Raw genomic sequence first — 12,344 nt, 5'->3', positions numbered from 1 at the left:
TTGCCATCAAGCACAACACGGATCCGTTTACCGAACTCTTTACGCGGTGTCTGCGAGAAGGCGTCTTCCCAAAAATCTGGAAGAAACAGCGGCTGGTCCTACTGCAGAAACCAAACAAGCCGGCAGGAGAACCAAGCGCATACCGACCTCTCTGTATGCTGGATACGCTTGGTAAGATACTGGAGCGATTAATTTGTATACGGTTGGAGCAGCACCTAGAGGAGGAACTGCCGGGTCTCGCCGATAACCAGTATGGATTTCGAAGACAGAGGTCTACCATTGATGCAATTAAAAAGCTCACCGATGTCGCAGGCAAGGCAATAGAAGGAACAAGATGGCTATATGGCACGAAGGAATACTGCGCGGTGGTGACATTCGACGTAAAGAACGCCTTCAATTCGGCATCCTGGCCTCACATACTAAGTGCTCTGGAAAGAAAGAACACGCCGCCCTACTTGCTAAGGATGGTATCCAACTACCTATCTGACAGACTTCTGCTGTATGATACCGACGAAGGCCCCAGGAAGTACTTGGTGACGGGTGGAGTACCACAGGGCTCCGTACTTGGGCCACTACTTTGGATTGTCCTCTATGATGGAATTCTGGGACTGCCGCTGCTAAGGGAGGTACAAATTATCGGATACGCCGATGATATAGCAATAACAGTAGTGGCCAAAGACCTCTACCAAGTTGAGAACATCTGCAACAGCACGGCGCAGCAAATAAAGAACTGGCTCGCTGCAACGAATCTCCAACTCGCAGGGCAAAAAACCGAAGCGGTGGTGATCACAAGCCGAAAAAAGATGGAGAGCGCTACGCTCAACATCGATGGACATAGCATCAAAACACAGCAGTCGCTGAAATACCTGGGTGTCATGATAGACTCGAGATTAAGCTACAAGGTGCACATTGATAAAGCTTGTGAAAAAGCGGCAAGAGTGACCACGGCTCTAACAAGACTAATGGCTAACATCGGTGGACCGAGCCAAAACAGACGAGCGCTTCTAGCAAAAGTGAGCCAGTCCATACTAATGTATGCAGCACCCATCTGGGGACCCGCGTTGCAGCGCAAGACTTACGCGAAGGCGGCAAAGTCGGTGTACCGACTAAATAGCATCAGGGTGACTAGCGCCTTCCGTACTGTGTCACACGAGGCGGTCGGAGTCTTAGCGGGCATCATGCCCCCAGAAATAATGGCCATGGAGCTAAAAAGACAAATGGACATGGAGGCAAAGACACTGGGATGTGACGACAAAAGGGAGGTGGACGCACAGGCTGATCAATAACATAAAAGCGTGGGTGGAGAGGAAACACGGAGAGACCGACTTCTACGTGACACAGTTGCTGACGGGGCACGGCTGCTTTCGAGAATACCTGTTCAAATATGGGCATGATGACGGGACAGAGTGCCCATTCTGCGGTAGCGGCGACGAAAACGTACTACACGTATTTTTCCACTGCCGAAAATACGAGGCAGATCGAACAGACATAGAGCAGCTGATAAAGGAGAGCATGACGCCTGACAATATCGTGGGGCACATGATAAACTCAAAAGCGGTGTGGAGCAGAATTAAGGCGTGGTCCGCAATAGTCCTCCAGGAGCTAAGAGCGAAAGAACGACAGCGCAGTAGCGAAAAGAGAAGACTGAACGAGAGATAAGCCAGAAAGGCGTGTGTGAAGAGCCAATTGGCAAAGCTACGCCTTGCGACGTAATACCTAACGGCGGTCCCGCAAGGCGAAACACAAGGCTTCAGACGTCGGAGTTAAGGGTTTAGTACGTAGGCGCGCTGTCTCGCAAGTCCTGAATTATGTGATAACATAGTCTGGGCGTGGTCCCGAATGAGGTGCACCCTTAGCGGACAGGATGACGAATCGTGCATAACATCTTTGGAAGATTCCCCCTCCGTTGAAAAAAAAAAAAAAAAAACACACACACACACACATACACACACACACACACATGCATACGCACACACTCATTATTTCTTATATACATATGTACTTATTTTATTTATTTATTTCAGTCTTGTAATTTATTTATTTTAGTCTTGGAATATATCGAACCCTAACCGCCAAAATAACGTAAGCGACATTTTTTTTTATTTTCTTTTTGATGCAGAAATGCATCTAGATGCTCTAGGACTATTTCTGCATCAAAAAGAAAATAAAAAAAAAATGTCGCTTACGTTATTTTGGCGGTTAGGGCTCGGTATGTTATTATGAAGAACATTTTATTTCTTATGAATTTCTTTAACCAGTTCAGTTACGCATTGTGAGCACTGTGACCATTTGTTGTTCTCTCTCTGCTCGTGCATTTTCCACTTCTTGCATTTTTTGATCTCTGGTTTTCATGCTTTGCAGAAACATAGATAACATTTCTTCTGACTTGATTGGTTTTTCACGTGTAGAGATACTTGGAGAGCTTTGTAGCTGCACAACAGAAGAACTTGGATGCGATGGAAGAATATCAGTAGAAGTCTCCCCAATTCCATGTGTGAGGAGCAGCGAAGCACTTGGGCTGATTGCACCTGCAATTACAGGGCTTGGAGGCAGCGGGGTACTTGGACCGATTACATCTATACTTCCAGGGCTTGAAGGCAGCGGGGCACTTGGACCGATTACATCTGTAATTTCAGGGCTGGGAGGTAGCAAGGCACTTGCATCGATTATATCTGTAATTTCAGCGCTAGGAGGCAGCGAGACACTTGGGCTTATAACATCTGCAACTCCAGGGCTGAGAGGCAGTGGTACACTAGGGCTGGGCGTCTCCAAAAACCCAGGGCTAAGAGGAAGTGACTCTCCGTTACTTGCGACTGCAACGCCTAAAGTCCTTACATGTACCAAACCGCCAACTGCTGCTGTTCCAAATGTGTCCAGCGCTAGCTCTTCGAAGTCACTGAGAGGTCTGTTAGCGGATGGTCCACCACCAGTCAGTCGTTGGTCCATTTTAATGCGTCGCGCTCGCGTGCCTAATTGATTTTTCCATTTCCCTAATGTCTGTAAAGAAAACAACGTAGCCATTGATGCACAAAATGAGTAATATTGCATATATGTATACACAACCTCTCTCCATTTGATTGCCGTGCGTGTTGGACCATTTAAGGAGTTCAGCCCCTGTGCTACCTCCTCCCAAAGACTATGCAAGCAAAATGTGGTTTGCTCACATGTAGTAAATGCCTACATATGTACAAATATACATATAGCAGCAATTAATTTCATTTAAAGAAATGGCGTGTCGACCATTTCCGCTGTAGCGTATGTAGTGCATATTTTTAACTTCTTCTGGCGAGGCGACATCTATCTCTAGAGTTTTTCTAATTCTATGTCTTTGATATGATACCTACGACGAGGCTGACACCTAGACTGGGTTTGCCATAAATACCTTTGCTATATTTATAGTGTGGTGGTCTGGACATACAATATTGCAAGTTGATAAAAGGGTTGTAATGTAATAATAATAATAATAATAAAATGAGAATGTGTTTGTGAGCTTGAGCTCGAATTTATCATGATAAAAAAATAGGAAGGTAGAACGGCTGGGAGGAATTTTTCCAATTCTTGACGTTTGCAAGCAATTTAATTTTAAAATTTTACACACACTTTCTCATTTTCAATCTCAAACAACAACAACTTTGAACAATTCCTTTTTTTGCTCTCAATTTTATACGATTTTAAAATGTTGGCAAACTTCAAAGAAAAAATCATGGCCGACGAATTGAGAGAACGCTTTTACCCATGATTCAATTATTAAAGGTTTTGTAAGTAGCTTTTTTCTAAAATTTGGCACTCCCACCCACAGGGATGGTTTATGGAAGCAGGGGAAAAAGGGGAAGAATTCAATCACACTTCCTAAAATGGGAGCTAAATTCCATAAAAAGGTGTGGATAATAGTGAATGGTGGTATTTTAAAACAAAAACGAATTTGATTTAATTATTTAATTTAAACAAGCTTATTTACATCGAATATAACCCCCGATTGTTATTGGAAATAAATATTTCTATGTATATACCAAACTTGCGTACGTCAGATCGGGCATAACTCGAGAATGGATGGTCCACTTTCAGCTTTTTTTTTTGTTGTATTTGTTTGACAGATGATGGATATGAAGAAGCTATTTGTTTGTGGAAAATATGCAGTATTTATTAAACAAAAAAAAAACGGCAAATAAAAAAATTTGGAGCTTACGTTTCCTTCGCGGATATGGCTCGATTGTTTCGAATATGGTAATTCGAATTCTTTGATGTCGCACTTTTAATATTCTGGGGAGACTATACAACTGTCAGAATATTAACCATTCGCCGGGTTGCCCGAAACAAAAATTTGAATGATTAAAAATATCAAAATATAAAAAAATATAAAAATATTCGCCATAAAAAGGCGTTTGCATTGTTCAACTTTGCATTCTACTTTCAACTAATCGCTTTCAACAAAGTTGGTCGCCAGCCAACATTCGCCTCGTGCGTAAACCTTTTAAGTGTGCAATTACATACATCGCGCCATTGACTAAACCGAGCTGTCGTGTGACGATTGGGCCTATGGATGCGGTTTGGCAATATTATATTGCGTCAAAGCCTCATTCGGAGACACCAGGAGTGTGTTGTGGAGGACAATACCTAAATACCTTCGTTGGCTCATTTACCAAAACCATTGCATGCTTTACTTTACAGCGACTTGGCAGAATCAAGAGGTCTCCACGAATATCGACAAATATATTTCGGCATTTAAGAGAATTTCGTCTCTTTAGCCTACATTGAATTTCTGTAGTCCAACGATGCTCACCCATTTTGTCTTGTTGGCGCCAGCGAATGAAGAACAAACATTTCTTCAAATTTAAAAAGTAAAAATTTCACTACTAACGATTTAAAAATGTTCTTAAAACTTGCAAAGATATTTGGAAAAGAAATATCACTGTTTTTGGTTTTAGGAGTAGGGTGGGAGTGTCATTGATAAAATTAGAGCGAGAGAAAGTTTTTCTTACAAAACCTTTCATTATTGAATCATGGCTTTTACCCATGATAAAAACATTATAAGGTAAATTCATTATCTCAATTCGTCGGCCATGATTTTGTTTCTGACGTTTGCACGCATTTTAAAATCATATAAAATTGAAAATAAAAAAATTAAATTGTTCACAATTGTTGTTATTTGAAAGTGAAAATGAGAATGTTTGTGTGAGTTTGAGTTTTGAATTTTTAAATTATATTGCTGGCAAACGTCAAACTACGTCTCAATGGTTTTACCTTGTTATGTTTTTATCATGCTTTTACCTATGTTTTTATCATGAAAATTATATTGCTGGCCAACGTCAGACTGTCTCTCAATGATTTTACCTTGTAATGATCATGGTGGAATAATACAAGGTGTTGGATATTGACAGCGTTCTCGCTCTAATCCGCCATCTTGGCTCCCTTAGCTATATCAGTGTTTCCCTCTTGAAAAAACTACATTTTATCGCCTTTAAAAAAGTACTAAACTACCTCATTCCCTATTCCAAAACTGATTTGCAATCATTGAACAATTCTTTGACATTTACTCTATTCTTATCGTTGGCAACTGAAAATTAAATTAGAAATTTCAACATTAATTCGGCAAAAAAACATCGGTTTAGAGTTCTCCCCAAGGATTTGTAGTTATTTTGGTCGGTGCTTCCTTCCGCTGCAATTCCGTCTGTGGTTCACTGCCACTGGCCTTGCTTTTTCAACGATATAACTGTTTTCTTGGTAAGTTTAGATGGAAGATTTAAACAAGAACTATGTATTTAACTATGCATCTATTCCCCAGTGATTTTTGCTGCTGCAATCCCGTCTGTGGTTCACTGCCACTGGCCCTGCTTTTCCAACGATATAACTGTTTTTTTGGTAACTTCTACCGCTAAGACTTTGTTGCTTTTTCCCTTTTCCCTAAAAACATAATAGTGCTACAAAGCTCAATAACAATATGGAAACAAATGTTAATAAGCCACAATAATATTGACAATAAATAATATTTCACTACGATTGAATTTTCTATTAGTAACAGGGTAGTTATAGTGAATGTTTTATTCGATAACTAAAACTATATTTGATGTTTGTAGCGATAAAAATATGCCTAAATCAGCCAAATACCCTATGTGGGTCGGCTGAATCAGTAAAACGTGACAGTAGTTGACTTTTGAGGTTAATATATCGGTCTTGAGTTGGTAAGGTTTTTAAAACATCCGCAGCTTCCTTTAAAGCATCGCTGCTAATTGCCGAGAGGACCAGATTATATTTACCGACATAAGATGTGGTCTTGTACGACTGAAAGGTGGCCTCAATTTGTAGAAACCATTTGTCTGGCATCTCAGTTCAGAACGGTCGCAGCTTGCATTGCGATGCAAGCTCCACATCTTTAGTTGGCATTTTGTTCGATGAAATATTCTCCCCATCCGTCGATTCGCCCTTTTGTCGATTCCGTCATGTTGTAACGACTCGGGGTCACCACTAATTTTTTGGTTTTGGAAGTTTGACTATAATTATAGGACATTGTGTTTAATAAACTAAATTACCATTTATTGCATAAGTACTACGTTATATATACTACTTTCGCGAATTTAGCTTATCATAATATACCGTTTGTAACTATTTATATGCAAAATTTTATATGAAAAATAGTACCAAATTTCGTAATACTTCGCAAAGCGGGCTTTTTTTCTTCCCGTTTCTCTCGTGCTTCCATATTACAACCTTTTGTAAGGGAGCTGTCGACATGAGCTGTCACTACGTACAACACCTTGTATAATTCCACCATGGTAATGATTTTATTGTTCGAAATTGTTGTTGCTTGAGATTGAAAATGACTATATTTTTATCATGGGAAATGCTTATAAACAGGGAACGGATTTTTAGGACCTAAAAACCCATAAAAAAGGCAAAATAAAATAACGAAATATGCTGGAAAAGGCAAAATAAAACAGCGAAAAAGGCAGGAAAATGTATTAGATATTGCAAAAAAAGCATAGAAATGTTTATATTATAAGTAAAAAGAGAAAAACTATGAACTAGTTTCATTATATGAAAAATTTGTACTTTGAATCTTTGACTATTTTATCCTTTCGAGTTTCTAACTCATAAAACTTTAATCTGTATAATTGTAGTAACTTTGAACCACAAGTTGCGTTTTGAAGTTTTCTGGCAGCATTTCCATTAGATTTTCGCGAAGAAAAGCCTTGAATGTACTAAATGTGCGCTCGACGTAAGTTGATACAAGTGGAGCCCAATTTAAATATGGAACGTTTCAAACGTTCATATTATCAGGAATATGGGCATTTTCCTCGCCCTTTACAATTTTATCCACACCCCTTATTGTCTCCAAGCCTACGTTAGCTGAGAAAACGGCTTTGAATTTTTCCAATTTTTTTAGTGGAAGGTGTTGCTCATTTTCTCCATACAAAAACTAATTGTTGAATTACTTTGTATGGAAGAACTTGCGTGAAAAAAAATTACCACAAATCAATGCGATTTTCTAGCGACTTCAAACTTGCACTTTGTTATTCTAAATTTGAATGGGCTATAAAACTGCATACTTAGAATTTTTCTAAAAAATCTGAATAAAAAGTTACAAATAAGTGTGCAAATTTAATGAATTTTCCTGAGTTTTGCACAAAGTTTGGAGATTTTATTATTGGCTGCGTTTCTTTATACATTCCGGATAATCCCATTTCACAGCCGGAATAAACAGAATGTGTTTGAAATATACGTTAACATATCATCAGGAACGTTCTAAAGAATAAGTAAACAAAAAAGTTTATTCCAAACGTTCAGAATGAATAATGAAATGCAGCCCTTATGTTTTCTGGTGTAGAATGAACAATATTTTTACAAAAAATTATCGAAAATAAATTATAACAAAGAACTTTGCATATATTGCGAAAAATTCACTTCTGTTCGGCACTGTATGTATTTTTCCACTTTTTCTCAGCAGTTGCTGTAACCGAATGGATGCTTGTTCGACTGCCAACTTGTTGGTCATGGGTTCAAAACCTATGACACGGACCTTTTTTACTGCTTTTACTATTTTTTTTTTATTCACCAATGCTTATTTAAAATTTGGTCAAGATAAAATTAGTAAAACGAAGGTATTGATGAATAAGTGATTTTTTTTTCTTTTTATGACGATGAGAGATATTTCCAAGCAAAATGAAAATTGCGCCCCAAAACTTGACAATCGAAAAATGTCACAATGCCGTTAGTTGCAAGCTTTCACTCGTTTCACTGGTGGCCTATTTATGGTAATTTTTTCTTCCTTTAGTTGCGTTGTTATTATTTATAAGCAACATATAAGGGCTATTCGCGATCCGGTGCAAATGGCCTAGCATCATTGCATTGCAAATTTGTATTGCAAATTATTTGCAATACACAAACAAAATACACGCATTTGCATTTGTCATGGCTTGGCAAATTTGCAATACCGAAAATCCATAGCATAAAAATGCTATGCATTGCATTCATAAACAAAACCAAAGCTGATGCACAAAAATTGTTTTGCAAAAGCTTTACCATGACAGTTTAATAAAGGTCGCTCACAATCCATGGCATATTTCTGCAATTGCATAAATTTGTCAGCTCTTATGCACCGAATCGCGAATAGCCCTATAGTTTTAAAACAAGCCTTATCGCAGTCGCTGTTTGGATAAGGGAATTTTTCCATTTGAATGCAGTTAGTCTGCATTTCCTCTGCTCTTCATCCAAAATCCTAGGAAGCACTTCAGGCATTCACCTATTATTGTCCGCAAAATGTGCAAAACGGCGTCCGTTGGCGCTATTTGACTTCTTCGTGTAGTAGGAATGCGTCGGTCTTCGACAGCACTCGGCTGGGTATTGGACCAAACCAACTTTTTTTAAGAGATTTTTGTCATAAGTAAAAAACCACCTACTGAGCACCAGTGATGGAAAAGTAGGTACAATTGTACTTTTTTCGGCTCTTTTTCAACATGAAAGTACATTCGGTACATTGCTTCCATTTTAAGTACATTTTAAGTTTGGCCAAATTATTTGTCAAGGAAATTTGTATGCCGATTTTCTTTTGCCAAGTGGATTTTGGTTAAACATATTAAAACATAGAACTTTTTGATAGTGTGCCATTGGGAATGAAACATTTAATAGCATGTCATTGTGAACGAGATATGTGAAACGAAGAAGTAACTAGCTTTTATGTGCGCGCAATTTGAATGAATAATTAATGAAAGCCGACAAATTAGAGAAACTGCAATGGATAAGTAAGTTTCAAACCGTTTTTTTAATACAAACTATTTCATTTTTGAAACGTGAAAATGCAGCTGCAGGCAATGATGAGAAGTAAGTGTGACAAAGTTCAACTAGCGCAAAAAAATTTACCGATAGCATTTTTCTCATATTTAAGCAATAACGAAGAAAGCAACGTAGTTTCCGTGGCGAAAAAGAAAAAGTATGAGATCAAATTTAAGAGGGAGTGGGCATCCAAGTACAATTGGCTCCAAGAAGACTCTACCGCAAAGCAAGGTAAGAGGTGCATGATATGCGGTGTTCCAATTTACGGCAATATGTTTCACATCGATCGGCATGCAAATTCAGACCTCCATAAAAAAAATGCTAATATTGCTAAAGCAACCTTAAAAATTTCGAGTTTTACTAAGCCGAATAGCGAGGAAATGGAATTAAGTCGCTCAGCAAAGGCAATGGAGATTCGTTTGTGTATGTTCGTTGCTGAGCACAATTTGCCATTTACTGCTTTGGACCATTTGGCAAAATGTATTAAAACGGTAAAAGATTCACGCATAATTTCAAACCTGAGCATAAATAGACATAAGGGTCAAAATATTATAAAGTCAGTCAATGGTCCTGAAAACTGCAGACAAATTTCTGAAATAACAAAACAACAATATTACTCCGTGATCATTGATGAAAGCACTGACATTTCCATGGACAAAAACTTAGCAGTTATAATTAGAGTTTTTACGAACAAATGTAGAGATAGATTTTTGGACTTTGTTCAAGTGTCTGATTCTTCTTCCGCCGGAATTTTCAATGCGCTTTTAAAAGTTTTGAATGATCATGATATTCCGTTGAGCAATCTATTGGGATTTACGGCAGATAATTGCGGTGTCATGATGGGCAAACGAAATGGCGTCCAAGCAAAATTAAAAGAAATTTGCCCTAAAATCTTTGTTATTGGCGATGTATGCCACAACCTTAATCTATCGTCCGAGGCAGCTGCATCAGTTCTTCCACAAGAAATAGAAAAGTTAATTCGCTCTATAAATCACCACTTCTGTCATAGCGCTAGTAGAAAAATAGAGTTTGAAAAATTTCAAGAAGATTTTGGAAGTGCGGTTCATAAGATTTTGCGATTTAGTTCAACACGATGGCTTTCGCGGCAGGTAAATTTTCTTTTTAATAATAGTTGTTCAATACATTTTTTTATTTGAAGTANTCAGTTCTTGGTCCAATACTTTTTTTGATTTATATCAATTCAATTTTTTCTTTGCCACTGAAAGGCAAAGTAACTGCTTTTGCTGATGACCTTGCCATTACTTATTGTACTTCGAGCTACTTTGAAGCAATATGTGACATTAATCACGACATACATCTACTCAGAATCTGGTTTGCATTGCATAAACTGTCTGTAAGTAGTAAATCTAAGCTTATGTACTTTAGCCTCGTTGCCAAAGAATCCCCAAACTGTGATATTTTGTTTCATTCTTCAGATTGTCTGCGTTTTAATTTGCATAATAATGAGTGCTCTCTGAATGAGTCAAAAAAGTCTTTCGCGTGCACAGTCAACTGCGACGATACTTGTTTCCAGCTTGAAAATGTTGAAAAGTTTAAATACCTAGGAGTAGTAATAGACAACCGCTTAAATTGGTCTGAACATTTAAATACGTTAAAACAATACTTTCTCTACACCAGTCGTCATTTATACCGCCTTAAAAAGATTTGTTCTACTTCTACACTAAAAGTGGTTTATTACGGAATATTTCAATCGAAGCTGCAATACGGTATCAGCTGTTGGGGTGGTGCTTCGGCTAGTAAATTGTCCACCATTATTACAATTCAAAAGTGCATAATTAGACGTATCTGTAACGCAAATCGTAAAACTCACTCTATGCAATTTTTTAGATTGCTCAATATATTGCCGGTGCGACATTTATACTGCTTTAAAGTTTTAAAACTTTTTTTATCAAATCTGGATACTTGAAAAGTCTTCCGTCAGAAATTTATAACCTGCGCAGGAACTTGCTTCCAATTGTTCACGTTCCGCCTGCTCGTACGTCTCACTTTAGATGTTTTTATACGTACGCCTCTTGTAAATTGTTCAACTCACTTCCTGCTTCTGTACAGGTCATAAGAAATCTCAGTTTATTTCAAAAGAATGTTAAAGTTCACCTGTTCAACTTAAACCACTGTAAAATTGAAGCCTTGCTGAGGTGTATATTGTAATCTGAGCATATCATAAAATAATGTATGTAATGTAAATATAGTTTTTTTTTTTTTCTCTCTTTGGAGTCTCTTGTATTTGTATCGACTCTTTGTATTGATTCTTTCTAACGTTATTACATATTTGTTTACTTTTATTTTTCAATGTTCACCCCACAAAATGTATACTATTCATTGAAATTGGCATTTAAAACTATTTTACTTTGTATTATAAATAATGCCATTAACTTTTCTAATGCAGCATTGATGTACTTATTGAACGCAACATGAATTTAGAATACTGTGTTAATCTGTATGCATTAAGAAAATGAAATAAATGAAATGAATGAAATGAAAAAAATGAAAAAAGTAAGTTCTCCGTTTTTCGAAGTTAGCCTCCGAAATCGAAATTCGAAGTTCGAAAATGGACCTTTGGTAAAAAATTATTATTTTTAATTATTGCATGCAAAAAGCCAAAAAAAAGTAAAAATGCAGACGCGGTCCGCTTTTTTCTCTTATTCATACGGTATATAACTTTTTTTGTGAAAAATTATATTACAGGTGCTATAACGGGTCAAAGGTCAGATCTTCGAAAAATTAAAAACTTAATATTACAGAAAATTTTGAACTGATTTTTTAAAGAGTCACATCGTTGTAAAGATGATTTAATCCCATTTCTTGTGATGTGCATATTGTATTGTATTCTTCGTATATAAAAATTTGAGAAAAAACACATTTAAAGGGAAAAATAACTTTTTTTTATAAAAAAAATATTTTAAACAAGAAAATGAACCACCGATTTTTAAGCAATTGATACCGCTGTAAAGGCATATTTGTACACCTCGTGAATAAAAATTTGAGAAAAACAACTTTTTTTATCAAAAAATATTACTCACCGATTTTTAAAAAAAGGTAGTGTCTATTCGCACTAT

The 12,344-nt window shown here is 37.3% G+C and overlaps 1 protein-coding gene and 1 long non-coding RNA gene across 2 annotated transcripts; both read left to right on the top strand.

The window, feature by feature from the left end:
• The first annotated feature begins 5,345 nt into the window (after positions 1 to 5,345).
• LOC108365618 (uncharacterized) lies at positions 5,346 to 6,780 on the top strand. The gene is made up of 2 exons (XR_001847962.1): positions 5,346 to 5,721; positions 5,783 to 6,780. It is a non-coding gene; the product is annotated as an uncharacterized LOC108365618 (long non-coding RNA).
• A 2,419-nt stretch (positions 6,781 to 9,199) lies between these two features.
• LOC108365616 (uncharacterized) lies at positions 9,200 to 10,926 on the top strand. The gene is made up of 3 exons (XM_017619687.1): positions 9,200 to 9,315; positions 9,380 to 10,376; positions 10,906 to 10,926. The coding sequence occupies exons 1-3, from the start codon at positions 9,200 to 9,202 to the stop codon at positions 10,924 to 10,926; spliced, it is 1,134 nt and encodes a 377-aa protein (XP_017475176.1).
• Positions 10,927 to 12,344: the final 1,418 nt, after the last annotated feature.

The sequence above is a fragment of the Rhagoletis zephyria genome, unplaced genomic scaffold (genome assembly GCF_001687245.7).
Source record: "Rhagoletis zephyria isolate East Lansing unplaced genomic scaffold, Rhagoletis_zephyria_1.1 Rzeph_scaffold_01935, whole genome shotgun sequence".
Taxonomy (NCBI): domain Eukaryota; kingdom Metazoa; phylum Arthropoda; class Insecta; order Diptera; family Tephritidae; genus Rhagoletis; species Rhagoletis zephyria.
The sequence above is the reverse complement of the archived record's forward strand: the minus strand, read 5'-3'. Positions and strand labels throughout refer to the sequence as shown.

Bases quoted from the DNA above. Each gene is read 5' to 3' on its own strand.
- LOC108365616 (XM_017619687.1), top strand. From the start codon at position 9,200: ATGAAAGCCGACAAATTAGAGAAACTGCAATGGATAAGTAAGTTTCAA. The intron at 9,316-9,379 runs GTAAGTGTGACA...CTCATATTTAAG, and splicing joins GCTGCAGGCAATGATGAGAA to CAATAACGAAGAAAGCAACG. The intron at 10,377-10,905 runs GTAAATTTTCTT...TCTCTACACCAG, and splicing joins CACGATGGCTTTCGCGGCAG to TCGTCATTTATACCGCCTTA.